At 54.1% G+C, this 25,681-nt stretch overlaps 1 protein-coding gene across 4 annotated transcripts in view; it reads right to left on the reverse strand.

The window, feature by feature from the left end:
- Positions 1 to 25,681, reverse strand: part of KCNIP1 (potassium voltage-gated channel interacting protein 1) — a 250,470-nt gene that overhangs the window by 159,632 nt on the left and 65,157 nt on the right. For 3 of the 4 annotated variants that reach the window (XM_036315163.1, XM_036315164.1, XM_036315161.1), the window contains exon 1: positions 3,372 to 3,916. The exons of the other annotated variant lie outside the window; for it this stretch is intronic. In XM_036315163.1, coding sequence (XP_036171056.1) covers positions 3,372 to 3,432 — 61 coding nt within the window. In that variant the 5' untranslated portion in view covers positions 3,433 to 3,916. Of the gene's footprint in view, positions 1 to 3,371; positions 3,917 to 25,681 lie in introns of those variants that run through there. 4 annotated transcript variants of the gene reach the window in all.

Genomic DNA, 25,681 nt, shown 5'->3' on the forward strand with positions numbered 1-25,681 from the left:
CCACGTACCCACCCAGGCCCAGAGCAATGTCTTTGGTAGCTCAACACATGCAAAACTATTGGTGTCAAAAATTCTACCTGGGACCGGGGTGCAGAAGCAGAATCCCTCAAAGCAGGGCTTTCACCAACCTTAATTAAACACAAACAAAGACCCCAAACAGGGACAGACACTATACTGGAATGCTTTTATCCAGTGGCATAATTCCTAAACTACTTGGGATTTCTGCTGCCTCCGGGAAGCTCTCCCTGAACACCCAGGGTGGGCAGGCTGTCCCATTCCCTGCTCTAATCACGTAGAGCTTTTGCTCTATTTTTAAAAAAGTATATGTGTGTTACAGAATTATATTTTCAAAACAGGCAGGGTCCTCACTGAGCAGGCTGTCATGTTTGCAGGGCCAGCCACAGGGCAGAGGTCAGTCGGGGCTGCAGCAACAGGACCCACACCTGTGGACCTGGGATTTGGGTCCTAGTTACCCAGCTAGGGCAAGAAGAGGGCTCCAGAAGTGAGCTTTTCAGACTCCCAGGGCCACCGACTACTTCCAGGATGGCCTTCCTCTAGGCATTTGGAAGCTCCAAACAGTAGAGCCATCAATTTCATAGCAGCTAAAATCTGCTGACCACTTACTATACAGCACAGCTCGTGCTAAGCATTTGTCATGTGTTAGCCTTGAAACCCACACAACACACAGCTATTTTAAGATGGTAACTACTACCGTCCCTGTTTTCTAGTCGAGGAAAATAAGGCTTAGTCATACAGCTAGCAAGTGACAGAACCTGGGTTTGAACCCAGCGGGGGGACTGACTCCTGAGTTGCAAATCTCCTCCACTCTCTCTGACGACATCTAATTAGATCTGAGCCCGATGCCTCAGAGATTACACAGCAGCTCTGGTAAGAACACCAGCAAGGAGAGAATCTTCAAATTCGAGAAGGAGATGAAACCTGAGGGAATGTCTCATGTAACTACCTCCTTTTGTAAAGGAGACACTGAGGTGCCAAGGGGGACTGGGACCCGGCCAGGAAATGGTCCCTGAACACCAGCCTCTCAGCTACTGTCCCAGCCTCCGGTCTGCAGGAAGGGTCTTCTGCTGATGAACTTTCCCAGGTGCAAGACGGTAAAATAAGACTGTGCTCCAGGGCAAGTACATGCCCGGGGGACTGTGGGCAGCGGAGGCCTGGGCAATTCCAGCCAATGCCGCAGGACTTGGTGCAAGAAGGGCTGACCGCTCAGGCCTCGGGCAGCTTGTCCCGGCGGCCCACCCAACAGCTTATGAGGGTTAAATGGGAATGCGCAGATAGAGCACCCAGCACCGCCAGGCACACAGTAGGAGCTCACTGAATGCTGATGCCCCTGTGCTCTTTCTGAGACTCCTGGGAGAGAGAAGCAAAGAGCTCTGACCCCAAGGAATCCTGTAGGGATTCATCTGGGGTGAGACCTGGAGTTCTGTGTGCGAGAAGGGAATGGCAGACAGTATTGTCTGGGCTCTAAATCTTTGCCCAGCCCTGTGCATGGAGCTCCACATCCATCATTCATTGGATCTTGAGATCCTTTCAACAATATCTTCTGAGTCCCTGGTGGCTGCAGAATAAGAGGAGGGCCCCTCCCTCCTTCCCTCCACTTCCCACACACCCAGTCTCCTGCCCAGAGGTAGCATTCTCACTCAATTTATGGATAAGGAAACTGAGGCTTAGCAAGGTGCAGGGACTTGTCTGAGGTCACAGAGGGAGGGATTCACAACTCAAACTCCACTGGACACTCAACTGACTCCCAAGAGTGCCACAGGCATAGAAAGTATTTTGAAATAAACCCCTGGAATCCTTGTCCCCACAGTCCCCTGGCCTCTGGGACCGCATGGTGGTCAGATAGTTAAGTGATGGGGGAGGGGTTGGGGATCTGGCACTGAACTTTGCCCCCGGTCAAGCAGTATCTGAGAATCTGTGAAAAGCAGCCCTGAATGTCTAGGCCCTGGGCCGAGGCTTGCAGACCTGCCTGCCCTGCCTCGGGCAGCTAAAAGGGCAAGCAGTCCCTTCCCTGCCAGGAGGGTGTGCAACTCAGCTGGACCCACACCTCTTCCATGTTCCAGGCTGTAGACACCCATCCAGCTTCATCCGCTAAGATCTTCTCCCAGAGACCTCACTCCGCGGTGTGCAGCCAGCCTGATGCTCTGGGGGCTGGGTGAGATGCTTGGGCCCCTCGACAGGTTACCCAGGGAGATGCAGACAGATGCAGACCTCCCTAATGCATCCATCAGGCCAGACCAACCAAAGTCCTAAGAGCAGACTTTTAGGGTGCTCCTGGGGGTGCACCATTATCCTAATGCAGATCTAATCACTGGCCAGTGTAAGGGGGGAAGGGATTGCCTGAGGTCACAGAGGGAGGGGCTCACACCAGAACCTGGGCTTCAGTGACAGAACCTGAAGGCTTCAGTGTGCGGTTCCTTAAATCCTACCACTCATAGTATTTCGGCAAGAAACAAAACAAACCCATCGTTTTCCTTTTCCTAACTGCATCCAGTCCCATTATTCTAACAGCCAACTTTCTAACTGCTGGCCAGGAGGCCTGTCCAGTCGCCACCAGTGCAACACATGTCCGCCCCAACTTCCCACGGACCTGCCTGACAAGGTCCTGCTGGTGAGACCAGCTCAGCTCAGTGGGGAGAGGCTGCTATGGAATGGGGGGGAGGGGGGAGGAGGGACTCCGCATATCATGCTTTCTAATCCTTGCTGGCAGCTCACCTCTCCACCACACCCCGACAGAGCCCCCAGGTCCCAGCGGTTCCCAGGGCAGGGCAGCACCCCTGTGAGGTGCCCTGTCTCCTACTGACTCCCTGAGCCACCAGGACATGGGCCCTGGGAGCTTTCCACCTGGCGAAGCTGGTTCCTTTTGGCTTGCAGAGGTTTTCCGGGGCAGGCGGGCGGACAGAGCGCCCTCTCCCTAGTGATGGACTCCCAGGTGTGCACCTGCATCAGCCCAAGGAGCATGTGAATGTGTGAGCACCTCGCTGGGTGCCCACAGGCGCACCATCGCCTGCTGTCATGGGAACGGGAGGAGCTTCCCAACATTTGCACGCAGACAATCCCATCACCCCGACCTGTGAGCTGGCCCTCCGAGGGATCTCCCCAGGGAGGAGGGTCCAGGTGCCCGTCACCCAGGGCACAGGCACCCACCAGCTCTGGCTCCCTCCTCTGCGCCTTCCTGGCTGGTTCACACCAGTCCCCCCCGCCACCTTCTTTCTCCTTCGGATACAGGGACATGGACCGGCTCCTCAGAGAGAGGGAAGTCCGGACCATGGAGTCAGTTGGCACACCCCACTTCAGCTTCCAGCACCCCCAAACCCGGCCAGGGGGACAAAAGGAAGAGGAAGGTGGCTTACCTTTGGAGGTTCGCCTTTGTTTGGTTTGCAGAGATGAGAAGGTGCCCATGACGGCCCCCATGGCAGCCAAGACTTGAGTTGGGACCCCGGGCCCTGCCCCTCCCCTCCCCTGGGAAGAAATCAGTGTGGATCCTCCACTCCGAATTGGCGGAGAAGGGAAGCACCCGCGGCAGCTGGCTGGCAGCTTGGTATTCAGCGAGCGAGCGCGGGCCAGGCGCTGGGAGCCGTTCCTTTCAGCCCCGCACAAGCACGGACGCACAGGGCCACTGGCTCCCGGCGGCGAGCCCTCGGAACCCGCCGGCTGCTTCCTTCGCTCCGGGCAGACCACGGCGGAGCCTGCCTGGCACTGGACACGGGGCGGGCGCCCGCCTGCGAGGCTACCCAGCCAGCGCCGCGTGTGGTGCGGGAGCCGCGGTCCGCCCGCCCCTCCTGCCGCACGCTGGGCTCCCCTCCCGGCGCGCCGGCTGGGTCTCTGGGGGCCGCGTACTGATCATGAATGAACAGAGCCGGGACCGCGCCGAGAGCCGCGCGCCTGCTGCCTGCTGCCTGCCCGCTGGAGGCGAGCCTGAGCCGCGCAGAGAGCACCCGGTGGGCGGGGAACCCCAGAGGGGCGGGGCGGGCCGGCACAGGGGGTGCCTGGGACCCTGCTGCTGCCCGCGCCCCTGCGGGAGAGGAGAGTGCGGACTCCATTCCGGAGGCTGCGCTCCAGACCCGGCCGGAGGGCACCTGGCTGATGGGTGGGGTTGGGCGGGCAGCAGATTGCTTTGGGGATAATGTGTAAGTGTTGCACATTATGAATGTTATCTCATTCTACTTGAAGGGAAATCTTTTCTAATTCACCGCCTGAATTCGTGGGGTGGGGAAGAAACCGGCCCTACCCTCCGAGGGGATGAAAACACACATCCCACTGGGTTGTCCTGGGGGGAGGGGCCCTCCTGGTCCTCCAAGGCCAGGGCCACCTGCTAATGACAGAACTGAGGGCAGCGAAAGAGCCCCAGCCCCTTGCTTTCTCCTTTTGCTGTTTCTTTCCTCCCTCTCTCCATCCTGTCTTCTTCTCCTCCCACCCAAATGAATGAGCCACCAGCCTTGGGGCAGGCTGTGAGCTAGTGCTGAATTTGGGAAGCAGTCCGTCTGCTGTGAGTTCTCACCCCAGACCCCACAGACCACAACCTTTATTTCAGCTTCTCATGCAAAAGGACAATGTTTGGGTGCACCCCTACGGGTCCTCCTCAGCTCCCGGGGGCGGGGGGGGGGGGGGTTTAAGGCAAGGCTTGCTCCCTGGAAGCCTGAGGAGGAGGGACCCCCCCTCCCCAGCTGGGAGCTGCCTGGGTTCCCACGATACACCATGTTTTCAGGTCCAGGGTCCCGGAACATGTGGCCTCATGAGCACACACAAACACATGGTCACACAAACTTATGGGCAGGCAAGGGTCCTGCAAGCTCACACAGACATTGCTGCAGTACACACACACACACACACACACACATAATGCAGCCACAGGTGCATCCACACAAGACAGACACACAGGCATGAAGGTGCACACACGCTCAGTGCAAAGTGGCATCACGTCACCCCCCTCACACAGACCACAGCCACACAGGCATACAGTCGTCCCCCGAGGGCTCAGGGCCCCCCAGGAGCTGCTTCTCCTCATTCCAGCCCACCAGCCGCCTTTCAGAGACACAGGCGTCCTGCGACTTGGCCAGGGACCGGAGTAACTCTTTACCTACCGTGCAGGTAATGCCTTCTCGAATCCAAACACGTGTCCGATTTGGCACAATGGGGAAGGTGCGTTTCATACCATCCACCCTTTCGTTTGCAGTGCCCACTGCTGTGTACCCACATGGCCCCTTGCCCTGTGACTTAGGCAGGTCACGCCTAATCATCACCGTAGAGAGAAATGGAGGCTCACCGAGGGGAAGGCATTTACCTGCAGTGACCCAGCCAGGATGTGGGATGAGGACTTGGAATCCAGGGCTCTGTCCCCACCTCCTGTTGGGGGCCACGGAGTTGGGGAGAGCTCCTCTGGGCCCCACCAGATTCAAAGCCTCAGCTCTCTTAACTGCCAGGGCTTATCTGTCTAATCCACGAGGCCTGGAAGCCTGACCCCCGCCTCCATCCTGTCCCCTCTGCTGAGGAAGAAGGGTGGGGTGGGGTGGGGTGGAAGACACAGGTCAGTTGAGAGGACCATCGGGATGGCCAGGAGTCAAGGAAGAGAGAAGGGGTCTTTGCTGGGGAGAGGGTGGGGCAGGCCCTGGTCTTCCCGATCACTGGCTGAGCACCAAGCCCTCGGGCCTCTATAATCTCCGCGCCACCGGAAGACCAGGCCAGCACTTGAGAGTTTCCCAGAGGTTAGGGTGGCACTCTCGCATCTCCTCCTCCCACCACCCTCCGAAGCGGGCACAGACGAACTGCTGCATTTCCCAGATCAGAAACCGTGAAGGGCCCCGGAGAGGCTGCCTGGCTGCCTCTGAGCAGTGGGAATAAAGCGAAGTCACCCAGGTAGGTCCCAGTTGCTTACACATAAACCATGGGGCCCTTTTGTGGCCTGGCTTCACCTACCAACCCCCCTGCTCCCAGGTGCGCTCCTTGGGGTGCCAGCCACACAGACCTCACTCTCCCCCAATGGGCCCTCCATGGCTGTGCTCAGGGCCTTTGCACGTGCTGTTCTCTCTGCCTTGAAGGCCCCTCACACCTTTTCCCATCTGGCAACCTGCTCCTCATCCTTGAAGATGGATGTACTTCATATGTCATTTCCTTCAGGAATCCCTCCCTGACCCCCGAGTTGTTGAGTGTGTTTCCCTCCATGTCCCGCGTGGTTCAGGGTTCAGGATCTGGAAGCAGAGCCGCACACAAATGAAAGAGAAAAGACAAGAGATAATTGGAAATATTGGGGGCCAGGTGGGCAAGTCCAACCCAAGGGGAAGGACTTCCACTGGTGCTCAGGCCTCACCAAGCTTTTATTGATCTGGGATGCACCCATAGCATAGCCCTTAGGCAGGCGATCCCCGGCAACAGGCAGACTAGCCCATCAGCAAGGATTTACATAATAATAGATGGGGAAGTTGCTTCAGCTAGCACTGTCTGGACAAACAGAGGTGGTGCCTAGCTCCTACCTTTGCTAGGGCCTCAAAGGCACCCAGCCTTGGGGAGGGTGGGGGTGGGGGTTCTCTGTCTATGCTTATCAGCTAGTGAAGACAATGAACGGTTTCCCACACCGAGTCAGTGCCAGCCTTGGGGTTCCTGCAGCACTTGGGGCTCTTCCCCCATCAGAACACTCACGGCCCCTTTCCTTGTCTCTCCCTCTGGACGGTGTGATCCTAAAGAGCAGGGACCATTACTGAATTATCTCTGCGCCCTACCCTGGTTTCTGACAGGGTGCAGTCAATCAGCGCTGAATGAATGAATGAACGAATGAATGAATGACTTTTCTTTGCCCAGTGACTCAGTTAGTAAGGAAAAACTGGCAATTACCAGATCATCCTTGCCCTTCAAAGGAAGAAGCACATTCTCCCAAGTAAAGATTCATTCATCCAACAAATATTTATTCACTCATATATCAACCACATACCAAATATTTACACGCACAACAGCTCATTTATTCCCGATGACGCCCTGAGTGCTAGGCATTATCTAGATAAATAGACACCCGCAATGCATGATGCAGTGCGACTCACTAGGAGGTGCTTGTGAAGAATGCACCTGAGGAGGAATACACGCTGCCTGTGAGGGACAAGAGAGAGCCAGACAGCAGAACCCCCCCTGTAACAGAGACCTGGGGAGACAGGGCGCCTCCCACAGTCACCTGGCTGCTGGGGCCGTTTATCTTGCCCTTCTCAACATGGTGCACTTGCTAAAGCCATCGCGCCAGCCCCATCCAACCTGGGCTTCAAAGCCAGTGGCTCCTTCTAATCCGGCAGGTGAGCTGCCTTGGGCCCTGTCCCCAAGTCTGCACCCCCTCACCCACTCTGTGATAGACGGGATGTTTGTGCCCCCTCCCCAATTCATATGCAGAAGCCCTAACTCCCAGTGGGGATATATTTGGGGGTGGAGCCTCTGAAAATGTACTGAGGGTTCAATGAGGTTATTGGGTAGGGCCCTGGTCCCACGGGATTAGTGTCCTTAACGTTCTCATAAAAACAGATATGAGAGAAGCACCTGACTCCCCACATGTGGCCCCGGGAAGGCCTTTGAGCACACAGGAAGGAGGAGAGGGTGGCCATCTGCAACCCCAGGGCAGAGCCCTCCCCAGACGCCAGCCCTACTGGCTCCTTGATCTGTCTTCCCGTCTCCAGAACCGTGAGAAATAACTTTCTGTTGGGGAAGTCACCCAGTCCGTGGCACCCGAGCAGACTGACATCTACCCCTGGCACCCACCCATGACCTCAGAATGTCTGGAGGCAATGCCTTCCCTTCCCTCTGCTGTGAGCGCCCATACAGGATGCCTTCGGGCACCCCTGGGAGGCTGTTCAGGGAGGAAGGGGTGAGGCGGTCAGAGACCTGTGTGGTCCTGCGACAGCCAGCACAACCGTGTCCACTCCCTCCACCCTCCCTCCCCCATCACGGTTCCCCTGGCATGTTTCTTCCCATCCTTGCAGGGAAGGGAAGCTCACTGTGTCCCGTCACACGTGGAGGCAGCAGTGTCGGAGTAGGAGCCTGGATCGGGAAGGGCTAGATCTGGGTTCAAATCCTGATTTTGCCCCTTATTAGCTGTGTGATGTTGGGCCCGACGAGTACTCTCCCTGACCCTCCCTTCACCTTCTGCGGACTGCCTCACGGTGAGGAGGGCGAGGTGAGGTCTGTAAGGCCCTAAGCAGGTGCCTGGCACATAGCGTGGCCAGTTACGCAGGGGAAACTGCCACCGTCCGTTGCCGTGGGCCAGGCCTCGTGCTGGGCTTGGCTTCCATCTTTGCTCTTCGTCTGCTTTATAGGGAGTCTATTCTCACGGTCCCCATCTGGTATTAAAAGACTCAGATTAGTTAAGGAAGGGAATGTGGTTGGCACCTGATTATGTGCAATTCAGCACTCTGCTAGCTGCTGTCTTGTACCATTTCCCAAATGTTCTGCATGCACACGTCTGGCCTCCTCAAATAGACTGAGCTTTTAGAAAGCAAAGCAAGTACCATCCCACCGCCCCTGCCCCCACACACCGCGGCTCAGCCTGGCCCAGGACATCCTCCGGCCTCCACAAACACTCACACGGAGGCTGCTCGGGCGGGGGAAAGGGCGCCATGGCTGAGTCCTGGGTCCAAGTCCCACTTCTCTTACTAAATATGAACCTGGGCTGGGGCTGCTTCATCTGTGAGCCTCGAGCAGGACCAGGTCAAAGGCTGGTGTGAGCACTGTGGGGGTAGTGGGTGGGGGATGGGGTCAAGTAAAGGAAAGGGGCTTTGTCTCCTGGGAACCACTCTGCAAACAGCCTTTATTATTATTTGCTCTGAGGCCCATCTGGTTATTCACTCCTTCATTCAACAAACAGTTAAGAAGCACCATCTACCTGCCAGGCACTATTCTGAATGTACGGACCGGTAAGCAAGCAGAAGAGCAGGGGCCCTGCCTTCAGCAAGCTGCAATCAATCCCTCTCGTCATCACAAACTGCCTTCGGGCCGGGACAGAAAGAAGGGGAGCAGGAGTTTGGGGAAGGAAGCACAGAGAAGCCAAGTAGGATAACCTTGGCAAAGGACCATGTGACGTCACAGGTGCGTATAGGTCCTCAGAGGGCAGGGATGGGGATACAGTTTCCAAGTCAGGGAGACTGGGCTTCAAATGCACAGGGCAGGGGCGGGGGTGTTCATGACCTTGAGCAAGTTATTTGACCTTTAAAAGCCTCAATTTCCACAAGCAGAAAAATACCACCAACATAGGTTGCAGGGAGAGGCTGACGGTGCTGGTGATGACAAAAGTCCCTGGGACCGTGTCCCCAGCTGGCACACAGACCTGGCTCAGAAAGTGCTAACTCCCACACTCCTCAGTTTCCCCTTCTGGTCTCCTTTGCAAGCACCGCTTCCCCGCGGCTGCAGAGGGAGAGAAGACCTTGGACTAGGACAGGGGCCTGGGCAGTGCCTGTCTTGGGCTGCCGCCTCATGCACGAAGCATGCCCTTATCTGTTGAGGCTGATCATGCGCCTTCAGGGATCAGGACTAATGTGGCTGCAGGGGACGTGGGAAGCCAGGACACAGGCTTCGGCTTTCACGTCCCGATGGCCTCACTGTCCAAGGGTTCCCCTTCATGCTCCAGTGCTGCAGCAGTCTCCCCCAGGCCTGAGATGAGTTCAGACGGAGGGCAGCCATCCACATGACCCCAACGCTGGCACTAAGCCCTTCCAAGGTACCCAGAGCCCCGGAGAGGGGCACATTCCAGAGCATCTCAGCTTTCATGACCGGAAGCAATATTACATGTGTGAGACCCGAGAAGTGACGGTGCCAGCAGGGCAGGTACTTGGCCACATTGATCGAATGGTTCTCTGGGAGTGGATGGGAGAATGGATGGGAGGAGGAAGGGTGAGGAGGTGGGTGGATTCACATATGTTCAAACAAGCATTTAAGTCCCTGATAAAACCTGTGAACCTTCTCCCCCAAAATAGCCATGCCTACCTGCATACACCTTTATGGTGGTCACGACTTCCCCCTGAAGCACATCCATGCACACCTGGCTAAGAAACTGAACTAGAGGAATGATCATAGAAAGGGATTTGAACCCGTCATTTCTTAGCAGGGTGACTTTAACTTCCCTGAGCCTCAGTTTCAACTTCTGTAAAATGGGGGCAATGGTTGCGTCTATTTCCTAGGGCTGGTGTGAGAGTTAAGTGAGAAGAAGCATTCAAATGCTTTAGTGTAGTGCCTGGCAGGTTCCCACAGCCAGTGAAAGGTGCGGATCACTATTACCATCATCATTAACCTTCTGTCCCTCATTCATTAATTTAGTGAGTGCCTCCTGTTTATCACACTCTGAGTGGGTCTCAGGGTTGAAGCCCACTGGTTCGGGGAACTCATAGTTTAAGGGGCAAAGAGCAAGAAAGCCTGGGAATGGCCTCTCTAGCTCTGCCCCTGACTCTGGCCAGGTGGCCAGCCCACTCAAAGTCCTGGGGAGAAACCGAAGTTTGGACTCAGCAAGGTCAGGGCAGAGGTGGGAGGGAAGGTCCGCTCAGAAGGGCAAAAGTCAGGGTAGAGGTAGGTGGGGAAGTCCAGGGTGGAGCCAGGTAGAAGGGGATGAGGCAGGATGGAGCGGAGGGGAGAGTCAGAGGCAGAGCAGGGCTGAGGTGGGGTGGGGGTGGCCCTGGACAATTGCCATGGTGGTCTGGCAGGGTGAACATATGACACTGAAATGGCTGGGGCAATGGGGGTAGAAACTGTGGTAGAATTTCATGTCTTTCCAGTGTGTGCAAAATATGGACCCATAATTTCCTTGGGTAAATGGCCAGGAGTCAAGCATGTCACTCCCCTCCTTGTTCTCCTTGAAATAGATTACATTTTCATTCACAATGGTGGCCACTGTCTTGGAGTTCTTACCATGTGCCAGTCATGTGCCTAGTCCCACTTAATCATTTCAATACCCCTACAAGGTAGGTACTCTCATGACCCCCATCCTATATAATAAAAGGGTAATATGCAAATTGACTGAACGATGGAACAAAGGGAATGCCCGCGGTCCCTTGTCCCAGCTGGCCCCGCCCCCGAGCGGGCCCCATCACCCCAATTGGGGGCAGTGCCAGCTGGCAAACAACCTGCAGCCCCTCAATGCAGCTGGCCCACTCCTGACGGTCCCCATCGGGCGGGCCCGCTGGAGCCCACCAGTGCACGAATTCATGCACCGGGCCTCTACTTTTAAATAACAAACAACCAAAGTACAGAGAGGTTAAGTGACCTGCCCAAAGTCACACAGCAAGGTGTGGAGCTGGCCTTGAACTCAGATGCTCTGACTCCAGAGCCTGTACTCCCTGTGTAGCCGGAAGCCCTCCTGCTGCTGTGGCAACGGATTTCTTCTAATCCTGTTTCTCAGGGAAGGTAGCAATTCACTGGGGACTCATAGCTACTGTGTAGCTTATTGGAGCTGAGGAAGAGAGGGAGAGAGAGAGAGAGAGAGAGAGAGAGAGAGAGAGAGAGAGGGAAAAGGGAGGTATACTGAGTCCTGGCCCTCTGACCGGCAGGTGCTGCCCCACCCATACCCATAGTGCCCAGGGGCAGCGGCCATGCCCACCAGCCTGTGAGATGCACTCAGGGTCTGTTTTCTCCCCACAGTTTCTACAGCCTGAAGACCCCAGAGGAAGTGAGCAGGCAGGGAGGAGGGAGCAGGGCACTCTGTGAGATGATTGGTAATAATGCCAGGGACAGCGCCTGGCCCTGCACGGCCTGCTGAACCTGTCAGCGCTGGCTCCCAGCCTCCCAGCCCTGCTGCTGCGGCAGCTGGAGCCTGAAGAGGGAAGAAACCCAGAGCAGGGAGGGAGGCAGGAAGGAAGGCGGGGAGTGGGGGTGAATCCGTGGTGGCCATCGCATTGAGGGTGGGAAAGGGCTGCAGAAATGTGGCAGCTTAAAACTACAAGGTTTCCTGTGGCCACATACCCTGCTCCACACGTGAGACCTGTAGCATTCACCGCCTGGGGCAGGGATGACAGAAACAGTGGGGCCGCCTTCTTGGATTCTGACTTATTACAAGGGCCCTGGTGTGAGATCCAGGCCTGGGAGAGCCAGGATCAGTTAGAGCAGGAGAGGGGCAGGTCCTGGCCCCCTCAGGTGGAGCACTGCTCAGCACTGACACCCAGACTCGCGGAATCTGGGGGCCGAGGAGGCCTAAGGGAGTGCAAAGGGCCCTGGGTCCCCTCCCAGCCCCACCAGCGCCCTCTGGCAGGACTGTCACACACCCTACAAGTCTGTGCCTCTTTTCTAGGAGTGGGTTTGGGGTCCTGACCTACCTCTCCTGGTCGAGTCTGGCAAGGAGGAGAATATTCCCCCTGCGCCCAAATGGGGTGTAGCCCAGACAGCCCCAGAGAGCCAGCAAACCTCGGGTTTGGGCTGGAGGCCCGGCTGTGACCTGGCTGGCCTGGTGGTGCAGAAGGACAGGAACCAGGATGCCCTGGGCTGCCACCTGGAGAGAGGAGGGGCTGCACCCCAGAGGTGGAGCCTGCCCTGCACCTCCATGCTTCCCAGGCCCCCGGAAGGATGTCCAGGCAACACGGGGTGGGACGAAGCACCCTGAGTGGATGGAGATTTCAGTTCTGCCCCCCAAGAAGAAGAGAAACGTGGACTAGAAATTATGTTCAGCAATTTAAGAGATAAGCAAAGTAGCATTTCTGGCAGGCCCGGGGAAGTTGCCCGAAAGTCTTAGCTACTCATAAAACCATGCTCACTCCCTCGCTGTCAGGCACTGCCTTCTTCTCCATTTTACATTCAGCAAAAGGAGTTTCAGAAAGGAGAAGCCATTTGCCCAAGGCCATGGAGCTGGGGTAACTGTGGGGTTGGGGTTTGAAGCTGGGGTAACTGTGGGGTTGGGGTTTGAAGCTGGGGTAACTGTGGGGTTGGGGTTTGAAGCTGGGGGGAGCTGTAGGATGGGGGTTTGAAGCTGGGGTGAGCTGTGGGGTTGGCGTTTGAAGCTGGGGTGAGCTGTAGGATCGGGGTTTGAAGCTGGGGTGAGCTGTAGGATCAGGATTTGAAGCTGGGGTGAGCTGTGGGGTTGGGGTTTGAAGCTGGGGTGAGCTGCAGGGTCAGGGTTTGAAGCTGGGGTGAGCTGTGGGGTTGGGGCTTGAAGCTGGGGTGAGTTGCCTTCAAAGCCCACGCTATTACCCACCAAGGAAAGAGCGGAGGGAGCGAGGAATAGGAGAGAAGGAAGCGGGAGGACACAGAGCAGTACCAGGAAGAAGAGTGGGGTGATGGGGAGCCTTCCAGTGTCCTCTCCCAGGATCACTGCCCCAGGTGTGAGGAACGTGGATCTGAGGGCCTTTGTCTTGGCTTAGAGGCCACCACGGACCTGGGTGGCCCAGCACACAGGTGGAGGGGTGGGGGAAGGGGAATACAGCACCCTTCCTCCCAGCACCCCGGGCGCCCCCTTCCTGCGAGGCCAGGCTGGCACTCCCCTCTGCTCCCCCTACAGGAACGGAGGCTGCTTCCTGGGCCAACACAGATGCCTTGGCAGCAGCGGCCCTTCAAGATGATTTCTGTTCTGTCCTCCGTTCTTGCCCTGGCTGGTCCCCAGCGGGGGTGGGGGGGCATTCTGGCGGGTGCCGGGGAGCTAACTGACAGTCCAGGCTCGCTTTCCTGGGCTGGCATCTGCATGGTGCATTAACATTGGCGCCCACAGCTCAGGGCTGCTCTGGAGGATGCTCTGAGCATCGAGCCTGGCGTGCGGTGCGGACTTTGTGCGGTCAGGAGGTTGAGAGTCAAGGCTCCGGGGGAGGAGGAGGCTGAGGCCGAGGCAGGCTGCAGAAGGAACCACAGTTCCGCGCCTGGTTCCCACACTGCTGCCCCGGAATCTGGAATCTGCTGCCTACACCGTATGAGCTCAGGTACCTCCAAGGATCCTGTCAGCAGCCCCGGCCCCTCCCCACCCGCCCTGTGACCCTGTGACGGAACCAGAGATGCAGAGAGAGGTGAGGGGGGCCTGGTCCTGCCCTCAGGGGGCTCGCCATCCTGTGGGGACAGAGTGGCGTGCAAAGCCTTTGAAGAGGGGGCGGGCCTATGGCAATGAGCTGCGAGGCCACGCTAGCTCAGAAGAGACATCTGGTTGACCTGGGGGAGAAGGAGGCTGGGGGAGGGCAGGCAGGCAGGGTTTTTCAAGAGGAGGTGCTGGAGCCCAGGCTGGAAAGACAATAGGAGTTTGCCTCCAACACCGCTGTACACAGGAGCCTTTATTGGGAGCCGTCCTCGAACAGGCCTGAAGAGCCGCAGTGTGCTCCACGCTCACCGCAATCCCAGTGGGCAGAGCAGCAATGCTTCGCTAGCCTCACGTATGGACTCCCCAAACCCTGGACGGACGTTGGAGAAAGTCCAGCCGTCCAGCATTTTACCAGGCCCAGAGCTCGGCTGCTGACATCTCACCAGAGTCTGCTAAACTGGAGAGCATCTACTCTTAATACTCCAGGAAGCAGGGAAAGGAATGCCTTGCCCAAGAACCCTTCCTGCAAGCTCCCAGAGCCACACAAAGATGAGTGTCCCAAGAGAAGACCCCCAGAAACATTCTATGGTGGAAACTGATTGGCTAGAGGTGTGTGTGTATGTGGGCGAGGGGCGGGGGGGGGGGGGGGCGCTAAGGGGTTGACCTGCAACCCAGGCACTGATTCTGAATGTGCACATCATCTCAAAACCTCAGAGATTCTGCCCAGAAAACAAGGTCTCTCTTAGAGTTATACGACTCAAGGCTAGAAAGGACTTTATATGCCATATAGCTGGACCCCTCGTTTTACAGCTGGCCCAGGGAGGGAAAGAGTAGTCCCATTCCCCTGTACCCCATCTCCATGGGGGATTTTTAAGGAGGTGGGGCGGGGGGGACCTGAGAGCTGGGTCAAGGACAGGGTCTTTCCAATTTTGGACGCCCCAGAGGCCTCTGAACAAAGCAGATGAATACAGAGTGCTTTGAATTCCTGCTCTTTGCAGTTGAGGAGCAAGAACAGAAAGGTTAACAGCTCTAACAAGGTCACACAGCATTTCTCATGGCTTCTTGGCTGTTTCTATTGACATGATTCTAACAACCCTGCAGAGCATGGTGTGTTGATCACTGGGGGACCATGTGTCCTAGGGGAGAGAGGCCAGGTCTCTGGGCCAGGGAGCCGTGCAGAACCCCAGTCCCACCACTTCAGGGCTGTGTCCCTTAATCTCTTTGCATATCTTTACCCTGATGGGTAAAAGGCCTAGCACTACCACACACAGTCATGACGAGGAATGGATTAGAAGATACGTGGGAAGTGCCAAGCATAAGGAGAATACACTTCTGCTCTCAACATGCCAGCTGTGACCCAAAAGTAGTGGAGAGAAACTGCTGTTCCCCACGCTCCAACCCCACCCCCCCACTCCCATCTGGGGAGAGGGGAGATGATCTCATTGGGATATTGGCGAAGGCCCCTCAAATCCTGTAGCTCAGCTCTTTCTGACAGCTGCCTAGCTTACAGGCCTCAGCCGTGAGGTGGCACATGTGCCAGGGCCCACAAGGTCGGCTGTGGGGTGATGGGGACACGAGGGAGACCCCCAGCTCTCTGTTTGCTCGGCTTGTGGCCCAGTGGCTACGTTCACTTCCTGAGGCTAGACGCTGTGCATTTATTTTGGCCTCAGGCCCCACCCTCCATGTAGCCCCAGCAATTATAAGGGGGTCACTTCCATCTGCAGGCAACATCTCCATCTGTTTCTCAAGTGGTCCACGGGAAAGGAGTGGGGTTGATTGTTACCTTTATTATTTAAAAACTTTTTAATTGATTTCTTTTAGAGAGAGTGGAAGGGAGAGGGATAGAGTGATAGAAACATCAACGAGAAAGAGAAACATCAATTGGCTGCATCCTGCAGGCCCCCCACTGGGGGTGGAGCATGTGCCCTGACTGAGAATCCAACCAGTGACCTCTTGGTTCCTGGGTTGACGCTCGACCACTGAGTCACACCGGCTGGGCTGATGGTTACCTTTAAACTCCAAAACCAAGTACTGTTCTGGGCACAGAATCCCTGCCCCAGATAATGCCCGTTTTATATAGAGTGGTTTGCTCAGAGCTGACAGGGCTGGGTGTGCATGTGTGCTTGGGAAGGAGGAGGGCAGAGGATGAAGAGAGGGGTCCAGTGAAATGGGGAGAGGGGCTGGGGCAGTTCTGGGGCCTCCACATGACACTGAGGGACACAGGAAGGGTTGGCCCTGCCCTGGGGCCCTCCTGCACGGCTGGCTGGCCGTCAGCCCAGGTTGGCATCCCCCATGTCTGCCCCGGCCCAGCGTGTCAGCCACCAGACAGTCTCATCCCTTCTCTGCCTACAACGGCGTCTCGACTTCTTGCAGCAGGGCCTCGCCTTCCTCCAGGGGAACTCCTGCCTGCAGCTGGGTAAGCCAAACTCTGCCTCCCCCTTCCTGCAGCGCCACTGGCCCCCCAGGCTGCTCAATCACACAAAGGGGCCCTGGGGTCAGCTCCCCGCCTGGCCGAACTCCTGCCCTCCGGCCTCCGGGGAGCAGGGACAGCTTTCCTCTCCAACACTAATGAAATCTTCCGTCTGTTCGAGGCCCCGCTGGACGCTGGGTCAGCATTTTACCCTCTCAGCCCAGCCCTGGGCTCAGGTTCAGTAATTACACCCCACACCTCATCACAGACAGGCCCGGCTCAGCTCATAGGCCGGCTTCTCTGCACCATCACCTCCCGGAGGCTCCAACAGGGAATGCCAGGCACTACACTAAAGGTCCTGTGCCAGCCTGGCATGCGCTCACACCGTTGCCCCCCAACACACACACTCAGGACTCCCTTCCCAGGCACCCATTCTGTCTGAATCCCATTCCTTGCTCATGGCTTCCTTGATTTAAAAAATATATATATTTTTTATTGATTTCAGAGAGGAAGGGAGAGGGAGAGAGTGATAACAAAATCAATGATGAGAGAGAATCATGGATCAGCTGCCTCCTGCACGCCCCTACTGGGGATCGAGCAGCAACCTGCGCATGTGCCCTGACCGGGAATCGAACCTTGACCTCCTGGTTCACAGGTTGATGCTCAACCACTGAGCCACGCGGCCTGGTGAAGCCTTCTCAGACTTACCGCATCGCCTCCTCTACATTCAGAGACTCTGATTCTCCCAGGGACTGCTTGCTTCTCTGGGGGTTAAGGTTAGGGGTTAGGGCTGGGGTTAGGGCACTGGGCGTGGCTCCTTATAAGTGTGTGGATGGATGAGTGCATGAGTATGTGCTCTGTGTTTAGCCTCTTTCTCTGACTCTTAACCGTAAGTTGTTTGCTTTTTAACAACTCAAGCTAAAACTTGGGTTGCCACATCTACTCTTCCCTGAGTCTCCCCTAAGCCTGCTGACCTTCCCTACAAACTTCAGACTGGTCAGCCCCGGCAGGCATGTGCACCAATTCCTTACAAAGAAACAACCTCTCTATCACCCATCTGTCTGAGGCAGGGCATCGTAAGCCCCTTCTGGGCTTCTTAGGGGCTTCAAGAGGAAGAAACGGGACAAAGCCTGGCCCAGGGTCTGGCATATTCCGAGGGCTCTTAGGATAGTCTCCTGTTTTGACAATGATGCTGAGTCCAGAATAACGACATAGGGGACCTTGTCCAGTCAGGTTTCAGTTAACTTGGGACCAGCGATGATCTGAGGCTGGGCCTGGGCCGAGGGTGTGGGGCCAGGGGCAGGGCTCAGCTGTTCTAGCCTTGGGTTCCCCACTTTCTCTTCCTTCATGTGCCTTCCTCTGAGCCTGTGTCCTCCCTGGCCCGAGAGGTGGAGGGTGGATCCCCTGGAGACTTGGATCTGCCCCACCTCCTTCACAGATTCCCAGAGGTGTATCCCCAAATAGTCCCTGCAAATCCACATGCCCCTGAAGGTGGGGTGTGAGTGTGGGGGTGCTGTTGACCACAAGACTCAGTCAGCTCTAGGCTATCAGTCACCCTGGGTGCAGAGCTGTTATGGAGGAAGAGGTGGTGAGGGAGGGACAAAGCGACCAGCTGGAAGGAACACGGGGATCTTCTCTAGGCCCAAGGCCAGAGGCCCCACCCTGGCCAGCAGGGGTGTGGAGACTGAGCTCTGACCCCCACTGGGTATGGTTGAAGATGGGGTGAGGGGTTACAAATGGAAGAGGATATGGAGGAAGAAGGACAGAGAGCTGGAGCCAGAGAGATGGACAGAGACGAGATTGAGAGGAGAGAGGAACAGGACACAGACAGAGGTGGGGAAATGGAGGCAGCGAGGTAGAGAGAGGAGCCCTACTGAGAGAGAGTTGGGAGAGGAGGAGAAGGGAAGGAAAAGAGGGAGGAGAGAGAGGGGTGAGAGGAGACTTTGAGGAAAAGAATGGCAAGAGAAAGAAGAAGGAGGGATAGAAACGGGGAGAAACAGAACAGAGAGATGGGATGAAGAGAGGAGAGACAGAGAGAGGGGAAAGAAAATAAGAGAGAGGGGGAGAGAGGGAGAGGTAGGGAGAGAGAGAAAGTGAGAGAGAGAGAGCTCCAGCCTTGGAGGGAGAGACCCAGCAGGAGCGAGGCCTGTGAGCTCCTGGTTCTTGCCGTGGTAGAGGGTGTGCTGGCTGAGAGCCACCAGCCAAGGCTCACGGAGGGCTCGTGTGCCCGGCGGGCGTGTTCTCGCTCTGTGATATGCGACACGCTCTAAATGATCTATTAAAAGCAGAGCGAGTTCTACAAACGCAAGCACCCATCGCCAGCCCGGGGGAAACATTCGATATTTGTGAAGCGACTCACCTCGCTGCCACAACCCCCGGCCCGAGTGCTCGGCTTGAGTTCACCTTCTGAAGGCCTCAGGGACAGCAGGGACTGGCCTAGAGGGGTCAGTGTTTGTGGAAGGAGAGATCTCAGTGAGTGAGGTGGTCAATCCCGTCTGGGTGGTGTTAATCCAATGACCAGCAGGGCAGTGGAGTGGTGGCCGAATATTGCTGGCAGGCGTGTGGATGGCGTGGAGTGAATGCTCCCGGCTGCCTCTGCGAGGCTACATCTTCCCGATGGCCCAGAGGACTTGTCTAAGAGCTTCCCGTGTCTCTTGGAAACAAAGTGACGAGGTGGAATATGGCTGCTCTTCCTTCCGGTCACACCTCAACCCCCTTTTCATGGTGCATTAGTCCCACCTACCTCTGCTTCACTGCATTGCCCAGAGTCATAACATTATGTTTATAGGTGAGATATTCTCATTCTCATTCCCATCTCCCATGCCCAGTAGACCAACAGCTCCCTGAGAGCAAGGAGGGCGATGAGCTCGGCTCAGGGTCGTGTCCTCGGCATCGTGGTAACCTCCCAAAAGCATTTATGGAGTGAATGAACACGAAGGTGCCCATTTTGGGATTTTACAACGCTGAGATTTGATCCCATGGAGGTATTATTTAAAATCCTTTGCACATAAGGAAGGTGGAGCTCAGAAACATTTAGCAACCGACTTGAGGAACGAAGCTAGAAAGAGATAGAGAGGGGCTTTAGCCCAAGACTGTATGACTCCTGAGTCATCCTAACCATCACTGTGAAACCTTGCAGCCTCGCACACGTCAGCCGCCAGAGTTGTACAGGAGTTTGTCCTCTCCACCTGCACGGTCACTCCATAAAACAAGGCTGGGGGCTTAGAGAAAGCGAAGCAAGAGAGACTGTGGCAGACAAGAGAGGCTGGTTAGAGCGGAGAGGTTGGTTCAGCCCCTTGTAACGGGGCTCAGAAGCTTTCCTTTGCAGATCTGAGCAATAGCCAGGCAGCTGGCCATAGGAGAGCATGACAGTTGCCTGGGGAGGGACATCTGGCTTTCATCCTTTTAGTCAGAAGGTCCCCAGCCTTGGGTCACACAACCCAGGTAGCTCCCACCCCACAGTTCCCTGTAGTTTCCAGGCCTGGGCAAGTGTAGCTCCAAATAAACACCCGTCTCAGCCTGCAATGAGCACGCACACTGCCCCCACTGTCCAGATTGAGAAACAAGACCCACTTTGTACCCCACTCATCCTCAGAGCGAAGCTAGAGTAGACAACAATGAGAAAAGGCGATTTCTCCCATCTGACATTTAAAATCTTGAATTCAGGCTTAAGTTTGTCAGGAGATATGTGGAATCTAGTGATGACCTATTTCAGATAACCTAAGGCCAGATAAACCCTTTCAGGACAAACTTAAAAAAATAATAATTCCAGACAGATGGCTGTGATTGTCAATCACCAGGGTTATATCAGAGGAGGGAGGACTAGAATTTGTAGAAGAGGGCTTTGGAAGCTATTATAATGTTGGAGTTAATAAATTTCCCTCCCTCGCCCCTTCCTCCCCCCTCTCCAGCCACAGGTTTAGTGTTGGACATTGCTTGACTCCCATAGAAGGTAAGATGGAATCTTTCATAATCCTGCCAGGATTCTGTGTCTTTAACATATCACTGCCTAAGCCCCAGCAAAGACAAATCCCATCAGGATCTCGAGACTCTGACTTACGGTAGGGGGCGTGGTTCCTCCAACACCAACATCAGCTATGCCATCCATCAGCTGTGAGCCCTTGAGCACTGACTTCAGCTACCTGATCCTCTGTTTCTTCAAAGGTAACATGAAGCAAGTAACTAAATAAATGTCGTGGGACTGTTATGAAAATTTGATGATAGAAGAGCTGTAGAACCTCATATTGTGCCTGGCACGCAGTAGGGATTCTAAAATCGGCCACTGTTGTGATTATTGTTGTTATTTCTCCTAACAATTATTGATTAAGCCCTGGCTAAAAGTCTACCCTTTTTTGAACCCCAGGGAAAGGACATGAACTTGACCTGAAATGTCCAGAACTATGGTAGGCAGGACAATATTGGGGGAAGAGTAATGGCATAACGCAGGAAGCGACTTACGCTATTTAAATGGTAGATCTTTTCCCAGAGTGGGTTCCGAGCAGACAGTGTCTTTTCCTGCTAACAACTCTTTTAAACGTATTACTGTCTCCTGCGTTCTCAGCTGGCCTCAGACAGCACTGCCGGAGGGAATGCCAATACCTCATGCTTGGCCGGAGACACAGATCGCAAAGCATCCGTAACCACAGCTAGCACTCTGCTAAACACCTCAGAGGGAAGCCAGGGTGTTACCCCCGATAAAGGCCTGGGGCTCCAAAACTCACTTGGAAGTAAGAGCTCAGCAACAGGACATGCAACTGCACTTCTGATCTGACCATGTGGGCCATTCAGCAAAGAACCCCCGTGGGTCAGGCCCTCTTTCCATGCAGAGCACACTGCTCACAGCTGTCACTGAGGGTGGGGTGAGTCTCAACATTCCTCCCTTCGTGGCGATAATCCCCAAACCAACAAGCCGCTTGAGACAGGGTTCAATGTAAACCCCGACGTCTACAGCCTTCAATCAACTGACTACAGACTAGTGAGAAACATCAAGTATTGATAGATGTCATAAATAGAAAATAAAGTAAAAGTGAGGCTAACCTGTTAAGTATGGCATGGAAAAAAATATATTTAATTTTTTTTACATCAGAACAAGAAATTCGAGCAACACTGAAATTAAGTTGGAAACACTAATGTGAATTCCTCAACTTAAAACAAGCATTTTCCCACGTCTGTCACTGTGGCCACAGCAGCAGCAGCAGCCCTTCCAGTGGTTCTCAACCTTCCTAATGCCGCGACCCTTTGATACAGTTCCTCATGTTGTGGTGACCCCCAACCTTAAAATTATTTTCGTTGCTATTTCTTAACTGTAATTTTGCTACTGTTATGAATTGTAACGTAAATATCTGATATGCAGGATGTATTTTCAGGGGTCGCGACCCACAGGTTGAGAACCGCTGCAAGCGCCGGCTCTCACGTGCCCCTTAATCTCAGAAGAGACAGAAGTTCTTTGGAGCGTAGCCTGTGTAGGAGAAGTTCCCTTTGTGGTGAGAAAGCAAGGATGCTCCCTGGAGTGTCGCAGGGTGGATACGAAAGGACCAAGGAGCTGGACTACAGAAACCTCCACGCGTCAAGCTCTGACAGTGTGAATATCAATGAGGTTAATAACCATAATTAATTAAAGCAAAGGGAATCTGTGAAGGGCCATAAGTTCCTAATGAAGCTCCAAAGAGAAAAGTTGATAGAAATTGTACAAAAACGGCAAACATGATAGAATTTCATTGCATTTTATATTCTTTTTAAAAAATAGCTGCCGTGTATTATATGTGGGGAATATTTCTTCTATTAAATATATGTTGGATTATTAAGCACAGAAAGGCACTTTTCTCTATCCTTGTTAGGAGGAAAAAGTGGATTTTAAATGCATCTGATAGCTTTGGGGGGAAATAGAAATTAGTCGTCATGTACAATAACCCAGAGGGAGCCAGCGATGTGGCAGGAGACACGGCGTTGGCCAAATGTCTCCATGAAGACAGCAAGCTGCTGACTTCTGATTCCTGGTCTCCTAGGAGATGAAACACATCACTTTAGGAAAACCCTCTGGTCCCAGAGAAGATCTAAGGAAAGGCATGGACTTGCGCATTCTTAGTGAGGCCACATCTATCTTAAGTACAATAATGTTGGAATGTGCTGTATTGGGGTCTCAAGTTAGAATGAGCAACCCCCAAACTGGCGTGACCTTAGGTAATGTCTTTCTTTTGGTTCTGGGAGAAATCCTAAGAGAAATCGTATCTTTTTTTTTTTTTTTTTACCCTAATCCTAGGAAAGTATCATATTTACTCTAAAAAAGTAACTCTGGGAAAATATAAGTAAAAAAAAAAAAAAAAAAAATCAAAACTCTGATATAGATCCATGATCTTTATACTTCTGAAACTAGTTTAAGGGCACGTGTAAGTATTATTTTTTCAATCATTGATGTTTTGTGTGCATTGTGGCTGACTTTTTAGGTGTCTGAAGCATTTAGGAGAGTCTGACATTAAACTTATGGTTTTAATTAAAAGTCGTGGGAAGTGTGGTTAAATAACATGGTAACCAATGTGTATAAGTTTGAGCAATTCTAATTGGTTCAAGTTTTAATACGTTTTGATTCATCAATTATGCAAACAGTGTTTGAATGTCAAGAGGACTATTGTTTAATGAATTCAGAAAGCTGGGGAGTTGAAAATGAAACAAAGCACAGATAGGCATGTGTGTTCTTCCCAGTGACAAGCAGCCTGCAGGCATGAAAGAACCTACTGCTGCATCACAGCCCCAATTCCAGAGCCGCAGAGTGGGCCCAAAAGGCAAGGTGTTACCCTTATGAAACTGCACTAAGAACAGTAGAAACTGACAATTGATTGATCAGCTGCCTCCTGCACGCCCCACACTGGGGATCAAGCCCACAACCCTGGCATGTGCCCTGACTGGGAATTGAATTGTAACTTCTGGTTCATAGGTTGTGCTCAGTCAGGCCGATCAGGCTGGGGCTCTCAGGAATGGAGGGATCCGCATGTCCCACAGGAACTGATCAAATGGAGCTCTTCCAGGTCCTAGGCCAAAGCTGGGAGGGGGCTTGAGGCAGGGGTCCTAACCGCTCCCCTAACCGCCTCTACCCCTAGACCTGAAATTCACTTCTTCTTCAGCACTCTGGGATTATTTTATTATTATTTTTTAAGCCAGAAAAGCAGGATTTTATCATGTAGGAAACAATAGGCTATTCATTTCCTGCTCAGTGCCTCCAACTGGTAACTTCTTCAAAATGCCCCAGGTGACAAACCCCCAGTTCCTTAGCAACCAAGAAGAGGGGTCCCCGAGGAAGGGATAGGCCTGCGTCCTGCATGGCAACCCCACACATTTGCTGGTTCCTCTGTTCTGATGGATGCCTCGTTGACAGGTGACTGGCAACCCACTTTTCAAAGTCTGAAGAAAACAGGATCGCCTCAGTGGGGGCAAAATGCCCTGAAAACACTGCTGACCCTCTGTTTTCCTTTCCTTTTCATTAACTGCCTCAGGAGTCGCGCCTGCAGCTTGGATCCATACCGCTGTTTCATTTGCAGAAAGCGTTCAGCTGTCTGTGTCATTTTTATTCATTCTGAGCACCTTGACAATCCCATGAGCGGTAATCTTGAAAGCATTGCCCCTTGCAAGAACCTTTTCTTTTTCACTTTTGAGCTTACAAGTGTGTCCTATTTAAAAGGAATCCAAGATGCCAAAATCCTCACATGGAAACCTAGACATGCAGGCAGCTGCTCTGAAAATGGAAAACTGGGCTTGATCGGAAGATGGCTCCCTGAGAAACGAGCACAAGAAATTGACCTTGGAGGTGCAAGGTCTTGCAGGAAACCCTCGGGCCTGGGCTGAGGTCGGGGTCTCCGTGATCGTCAGATAACACACACCCCTTGGGAAAGGCGGAGGGAGCATCCCACAGGCCTGCAGGAGCCACAGCCTCACCAGGACTCTCATTCGTCGCAGGTGTCCTCATGGGACCCGAAGGCCAGGGGAGCTTTCCGCGCCGCGAGGGCTGTGGCATCCACGGGCCGTTGAAAGACTCAAATGAGAGGAACTCCTATCGTTTGCCTCGGTCTGTGATCTCTTTCTGGCCACCACACCACCAAAGCCTATGACAATTATGCAACAACTAAGCAAGGAACTTACAGGATATATCATATATGACTCCCATGAAGTCTGTCTGGGTAAAGTCCCAGTTGTTAGCTGGCCCATCAGGCTGGCCTTCCATCGCTTCAGCCCAGATGCCTTTCTAGCTACATGTGGAGCAGCTCCCGTAACGTGCCCTCTGCACTGAAGGGTGCAGGTAGGCATCTTGGATTCCACCTGCTGCTCCAAGCCTCCGGGAGCCAGGAAGAGCCAAGACCCACCACCGTGCCCCTTCTTCTCTGAAGCCCTCCCTGATTGCTCCCCACCACAAGTGTGCCCATTTGTCACTGCAATGCAAATATTAATTTACACATCCCTGAAGATGTGACTCTGAGGACAGGGCTGTGTTGGACTCATCTCTATCTCTCCAGTGGCCTGCACACGGCAGCAGGCAAACACGTTTGTTCAATGTACAACCGTGGCCAAAGGCCACTAATGACTCTAAACCAGGCTAGTAACTGAATAGTTAAGAGGCAAGCCATGAGACAAACATCTTTTGAAGGTGCTTATATCTCAGATTTGTAAAAGGAAATATTTACTTTCTCATAGGCATAAAATCCAGCATGCATTTCCAGGCCCCGGTAACGTACAGGAAACGTCTTCGTCCCTGGGCCCAAGGGATCTAAAATAGTTTGCATTTCAAAACTGTCTTTGTGCTTCAGGATTTATGAGCGCATTCCTGCCAGGACACCTTGAGAATATTTTCATTCCCCCCCCCCCGAATCTAAGGAATTTGAGACTCTTTGCTGCGCCATAGCAGGGAGTGATGAGCTAGCTGGCAGGGTAACAATGCTTTGCCCTGAGCACTGAGCTTCAAAGCAGAAGCCAGCAGAATCAGGTTCTATTTACCAGGATGGGCTTTCCATCAGACCTTCAGGCCCCCCACCACGTCCGTGAGTCACACCCCTGTCCCAGGGCTGTTAGACACAAGCCATTACCGGAAGGTCAAGGTTCAAGACAAATGACAACAAGCCCATTTTTTAAACCTGTCTTTACTCTCCATCCTGTTTATCAACAGCCTGTTCACCTAATTAGCCACGAATGGGGAGCCAGACCCAGACTGGAAGAGCAGAGGAGTTTACCACCTACTGCAGGGCAGGGAGACAGTTAAGTGAGTGCGCAGGAAGGCGGAGGGAGGCTGCTGGGGCCGCGGGACCTTAGTGGGCAGCTCGGCACTGGGATAG

Source organism: Myotis myotis, unplaced genomic scaffold (genome assembly GCF_014108235.1).
Source record: "Myotis myotis isolate mMyoMyo1 unplaced genomic scaffold, mMyoMyo1.p scaffold_m19_p_6, whole genome shotgun sequence".
NCBI lineage: Eukaryota > Metazoa > Chordata > Mammalia > Chiroptera > Vespertilionidae > Myotis > Myotis myotis.